General features: G+C 34.8%; 1 protein-coding gene across 2 annotated transcripts in view; it reads left to right on the top strand.

Moving 5' to 3' along the window:
- Positions 1 to 1749: 1749 nt before the first annotated feature.
- LOC104097776 (uncharacterized) overlaps positions 1750 to 6161 on the top strand; it is a 121538-nt gene continuing 117126 nt past the window's right edge. Inside the window, exons 1-7 of one of the 2 annotated variants that reach the window (XM_070181437.1) lie at positions 1750 to 1965; positions 2081 to 2587; positions 3351 to 3622; positions 3701 to 3790; positions 4436 to 4567; positions 4662 to 4774; positions 5475 to 5639. In XM_070181437.1, the coding sequence (XP_070037538.1) occupies positions 1918 to 1965; positions 2081 to 2587; positions 3351 to 3622; positions 3701 to 3790; positions 4436 to 4567; positions 4662 to 4774; positions 5475 to 5639 (1327 nt within the window). In that variant the 5' untranslated portion in view covers positions 1750 to 1917. The remainder of the gene's footprint in view (positions 1966 to 2080; positions 2588 to 3350; positions 3623 to 3700; positions 3791 to 4435; positions 4568 to 4661; positions 4775 to 5474; positions 5640 to 6161) is intronic. The other variant, XM_009604392.4, reaches the window with a different exon arrangement.

Here is a 6161-nt window from a genome sequence, read left to right as displayed (position 1 = left end):
ATTATATGAAGGACTTATTCAACAAATTTTGTTTTAATTTGAAAAAGTCTATAAGACTTACTCCTCACTAAAAAAATGCGCCTCGAACGTCCGGGTGTATACCCCGAATTGCTAGGCGTACGCCTTTTGAGACTTTCGCTCCACACCATCGCCCCGAGGCATTTTTGATACGCTTCGTCCAGGACTCGTCCCGAAAACGCCTTTTAAAACACCAGTCATTGTTACCTTACCTCGACAACCTCTATTTCGATAAATTTTTTATAAGATCTAGAGTAAATTTTGTAAGAGCAAATGGAGTTTGAAGGAATAGTACTTAGGCTTTAGAAGTACTCTTTCAGCCACCAAAAACGCTTTGTCCTCGGATTGGACTACGCGGCCAGTGACATTAATTAATTCTGTGCACCGACAATGTGTTACTATAATCACCCCCATGGTAAATTAATCTATGACAGCAAGTAATTCTCTATAAAATGAGCTAATAATGTAAAAATTATTTAGACTTCAGTAAATATAAGTAACGCAAAGAAATATTTCACACTATATGCAATTTGAAATATCCAAGTGAATATTTGGTTTGATTTTGTTCTAAATTACTCAAATTCAAACGAGCAACTAACATAATAACTAAGAAAATATATTTGATTTGTCTTACACGTTTATTAGACTTGCATAAAAACAAGAGAAGGTTATATTTGAAAAGAAATGAAAATTGATAAAATAACCTTGTCCATTTGCAACTATTGTAAGATTAAAGAAAAAGATCTAATTAACTAACGAGATAAAAGCAAATTACAACGTTCTCTTTCCGCAATAATTTGAAACAAACTAAACGAACCACTTCGCTCTTTGATTAGGTGATTTTTCACAGAAGAAGAGCATGAGGGTGTTGCAGGGACGGACGATCAAAAAGGAAGACGGAAAGAGTTAAATTAAACTAAAAGGATCATCACAAGTTGCACAAGTTGATAGAGACCACTAAGCAACTTCAACCTTAGGTAATTTGACTTTAAACCAATATTAAACTAATCAAGAACGTTATTTAATGAATAATATTAAATAATTAAGAAAGGTTTTTTATTATGAGGTATGATTCATTTCCTTTTTAGGTTTTTATTATTACGGAGTATGATTTCAAATTGGGATTTAACACAAATAGCCGACTGGATTTTCTGTTTATTTTTTCTAACATATATACATAGATTATACATGTATATATATATATATATATATATATATATATATATATATATATATATATATATATATATATATATATATTAGTCTAAGTGGTTATGTGAATGGCTATTTAGGTTAATTCTTCTTTAAAATTCCCTTTTATAAGCAGTGAAATTAACATTAATTTCATTTTTCAACGAGTATTTTGCTTTTGTTGATCACTAATTGAAATTCTAGAATAATTTATTATAACATTCATATTTTAATATTTAATTTTACTCAATCATAAATTGATAAAAAATATATATAAAACAAATATCATATGTATATATTTAGTAGTTTTGTCTAAAAAACATTTCGGGTAGTTCAACATTATATACAAAACAAATGGCATATGTATTATGTGTAAATTCCTCTAATTTTTAATTAAATTTTTGCTTGACAAATCATACGCGAGGAGGAAGGCTTTAGCCTCGAACGGCAAATAGAAAAGAATTATTTGGGAGGCAGCAACAGCAAATAGTATTAAATTCATCTCAGCCTTTTTCAAACTAGCCGTTAGAAGGAGGTGGACTTCCCAACTCAGCAAAAGACCGCTCTTCTTCTCTCTCTCTCTCTCTCTCTCTCTCTCTCTCTCTCCCCCCATTATACCTCCTCAGCTTTCTTTCTTTCCTTTTTTTCCTCTTCAAATTTACCCTTTTCATTCCTTCATTTGCTTTTTGTAGAAACCAACAAACAGAAATGTTTACAGAAGGTTTGGACGAGTCTGCAATTAACTGGATCAAACAGGTAAGCCAAATTTCTGAGTTTGCGACTTTGTAAATATCCACTCGTTTTTACATCTGAGTTCTTGTTAATTTTGTTTCCTAATTGATTCTTGATATGGTAAATTTTTTGGGTGCAGGGGACTGAAGTAAAACAATCATGTAATGCAAGATCGCCATTATCTGAAAAATTTGATGATAGATACTTAATTCCCAGATCTCCGTTAGCCACTTACACCCCAAATTCACATATATTACCACCCTTGAAATTTCACTCGGGTCTTCTAAAACCCCATAACACAGTGAAAACACTTAGTATAGACAGCAATGAAGATGATTATGATTACGACTTTGATGGTGATGAGAGTGAGAGTGTGGCTTCAGCTTCAGATGAACTCGACGGCCACTACTCTGAACAAGAAACATTGAGTACAAACGGATGTGAAGTTAAAGGAGTTGGATTAAGCAATCGACATGGCTCCACACTTAATAGAGGAATTTTACAAGAGAATCTTAGAATTGAAGTACCAGAAAATGGAATTAGGAGATTTAATGAGCAGGAGTTTATGGGAAGCGAACACAAAGCTACACCTTTGAGTAGTGTTCCTAGCTATCTGCGTGATAAAGTTCAACCACATAGTGCCTACGTAAGTTCAACATTACTCTTCATTCTCAATTAGTTTGCTATATTGGAGTATCATCAATTTATAGGAAAAGGTTCAATTATCTACTATCTGATATATTTTAATTTTACTATTCCTTATACTTTGAGGCCATCTATTGTACCTTTGCGATTAGCAAAGAGTTTGGTCTTTGCCCTTTCCTTTAAGTGGCTCTAGCATGGACTGCTGCGGTTTCCGAGTATCTTGCCATTGTTTCTGGATATTGCTATTGCTTTTTACATCTATTTTTCTGGTACTTAGGTTGTTGGTATATCTTTCTGGCCTTTGTTGTTGTTACTATTGTATCTTTTCATCTTGTTGAGCCGAGAGTCTTTCGAAAACAGCCTCTCTACCCCAGGGTAGAGGTAAGGTCTGTGTACACACTTTCCTCCTCAGACCGCACTTGTAGAATTATACTGGGTTGTTGATGTTGTTGTTGTTGGCTCTAGCATGGACTGTTAGTAGATTCCACGTCTTAAAAAACTTTGGGTATAAAAGGTTTAAATTAACCACTTACGTTTTGTTGTGGTTTAAAATTACCTTCCGTTATACTTCATTTTGGAGGTATGTTAAGGTCAAAGGCAAATATGAGACAACTTTCTAATGGATATAGTATGACGGAGGGTAAAATTAAGATATTTAGGTATTATAGGAAGGGGTAATCTTTAGCCTTTCCCATCATTGATTGATTGGTTATATGATCAAAGTTGAGTTTTTCTTGATAAGAGGTTAACTGTATGTAATGCAGGCAACACCTGTTGGTAGGCTAAATGACTTAGGAACCCCAAGTGCACCACCCATATTGGATATTGGAGCAGATGAAGAGAACTCTGAACAAGAAAGTGGAAGTGGATTGAGCACTTCTGGAGGGTTTTCTGGAACTGAGCACAATAATAAGAAACATATTCAAGAAACCCCAGAAGAGGCCTGGTATACAACTCAGGACAGCAATAAGAAAAATATTCCAGAAGAGGCTTGTCATAGAAGTGAACAAATTCTTTCAGAGACTGAAAGCCGAGGGTATGAAAAAGTGAAATGACATTCAGCATATGAAACATTTTTGTCTTTCATTTCAATGACTGTTTCATTTTGGTACAGGGAAGATAAAACAACTTTTGTGGAAACAAACACTGTGCTCTCTTTCAAGCAAGGAAATTCTGTGGGATTTCCAAGCCGTTATGATACCAGGTTTTACTTTTTTACTTCAATTATCTTGCTGCCTCTCTAGTTTACAACAAAAAAGAAAGGAGAATAAAAAGAAGTATATTTTTGAGAAGGCTTATGATTTAGTGCGGAACTGTGGCATTTCCTGCTCCGGTTATAGCATGTTCCTTGGCTAAGCAGAAGTCCACATAAAACTTTGGGTTTTTGAATAATAATAAGAAAGTTACTTATAAATTAAAGAGCATAAAGGGTTTGTGTTTTGCCATGGCCTTATGTTGACTCAATATGTTTGATAATCAACCCCCCCCTTCCCAAAAAAAAAAAAAAGACGCAGACACACTTCTTCCGAAAAAAGAAAAGGTTTGGACAGGGTTTTAGGTGAGTGGAACCATTAGCAAAAGTTTAGTCTGACCCGCAGGATTTGTTGAGTAGGTTCTCATTGAAATGGTAGCAGAATCTAGCAATAACTTAATTTGCACATCCCTCATATTGATAAAGCCAAAGACTTCTGCTTCCCTCTGCACCTTATTTACTACTCCACTATAAGTAGCTCTACGTATAGCCATTTTCCTTTGGTGTCAGTCCACATTAGGGTTCATAAAAGATGTGTACTTCTTCTAAACCTTATTTATTAGATTGCAACTACTGAGCATTTCTTTGAAACATCAGTCAAAATGGATGGCAAGTTCTCTTGGCTTATGATGCCTGCATTCGTCTATGCCTAAATGCTTGGGCAAGAGGATGTGTTGAAGCACCGGAATTTTTACGCGATGAATGCCAGCTGCTTCGAAGTGCTTTCTGGTATGCTAGCTTGTATTTTCTCCTATTGAATCACTTTAAAAGCAGCTTTAATGGCTACAACAATTTTTCCCTCACCATCTTATTCAACTCGCAGCTTGCAGAAACTGTTGCTGCAACCTCGAGGCATGCAGACAACAGAAAGGATCAATAATGGACAAACATTGCCCTTGAAAGTGAGAAAACTAGTGGGGAAGGTTCGTGTGGAAGGTATACATCAAGAACGCTTATACATCAAGAACGCTTATTTATGCTTAATTTTTGAGGTAATAGATAGTGCAGGTCCTTGGTTTTTATTTGTGTGTGTGTGTCCGAGCCTCGGAGGTAAGGTAGGTAATTTATAGTTCAGGGCTAGTTTTTTTTTTCCTTTTGTGAAGACAGATTTGAATAATAAGTTATGGTTTAATCCTGCAATTTCTATGAATCTTGTTCCCTTCTAGACACATTACTTATAGTTCAGAGCTATTTTTTTTTTTCCGTTTGTGAAGACAGATTTGAATAATAAGTTATGGTTTAATCCTGCAATTTCTATGATCTTGTTCCCTTCTAGACACATTACTTTCTGGTTAAAGTAAAATAGTTCACTTATTCGACTAAGATGCGTTAGAATGGGTAGTTCATTAAATAATAGCTGTGAATCATATTTGAATAATAAGTTATGGTTTCATCTACTAATCTCTGTGACGTCTTGCTCCCTTCTAGGCACATTATTTTCCAGCTAAAATTTGACAGGTTGACTTATCTTTTGCCTAAGATGTGTTAGAATGTAGCCTTTAGATGTTCCAGATGAAGAAAGTGAAATAAAAGTCGTGACACTATATTGCAAGCAGATATCTTATTCTGTGATGTAATGTGTATCTTTTACTTGCATAGTATATAATGCTTGACACCATCTCAAAACCAATTGCAGTAAGAAAGTTAAGAATCATACCAAAGAGGAAACTTAAGAGCACAAACTCAATGCGAGGTGCAATTAGCATGCAGGCAGGAGCAGAATATGTCCGACATGTTTCTTCACTGGTGAAAAATGGAATCAATTCTCTTAAAATTCATTCATTTCTGCTGACATCCGAAGGTTAGTACTTCTTATTGAATGATCTTTTCTCTTCAATTGGCTCATGGAAACAAGTACCAAAAATGCATGTGGAGTTGAAAAAACATTGTCTTTTAAAAGGTTTACAGAATTCGACACGAACGGCTTGCTTGATTCTCTTAGAATGATTATTCTAGATGATAAAATAGCGACCTGATTGACTTTTTTTTTTCTTTTCTTATTTCCTGATAAAGTCATTGATGGTGATGGTCTTCTCTAGGCGAGACAATATGATGATTGAGGGGTGCTAAATGGGGCCAATGTAGACCTAAAATCATATGAAGAGAAGTGTATCAAAAGAACTACTACCTCTCGCAATTAAGGCAGCCTAGTTAATAAAATGGAAGCAATCAAACCATATAGGCGATACCAGCTACTTGTTACATCTGTATTAGATTGTGTTAGTAAGGAGGTTTTCTAACGTGGTTATGGATTTGTGTGAGACTTGGGAACACTCTAGTTTTAAAGAACTCCTAGCTTGTTCTAAAAGACAAAATATATTGG

Source organism: Nicotiana tomentosiformis, chromosome 7 (assembly GCF_000390325.3).
Source record: "Nicotiana tomentosiformis chromosome 7, ASM39032v3, whole genome shotgun sequence".
NCBI lineage: Eukaryota > Viridiplantae > Streptophyta > Magnoliopsida > Solanales > Solanaceae > Nicotiana > Nicotiana tomentosiformis.
This window is presented reverse-complemented; position numbering and strand designations above follow the sequence as displayed.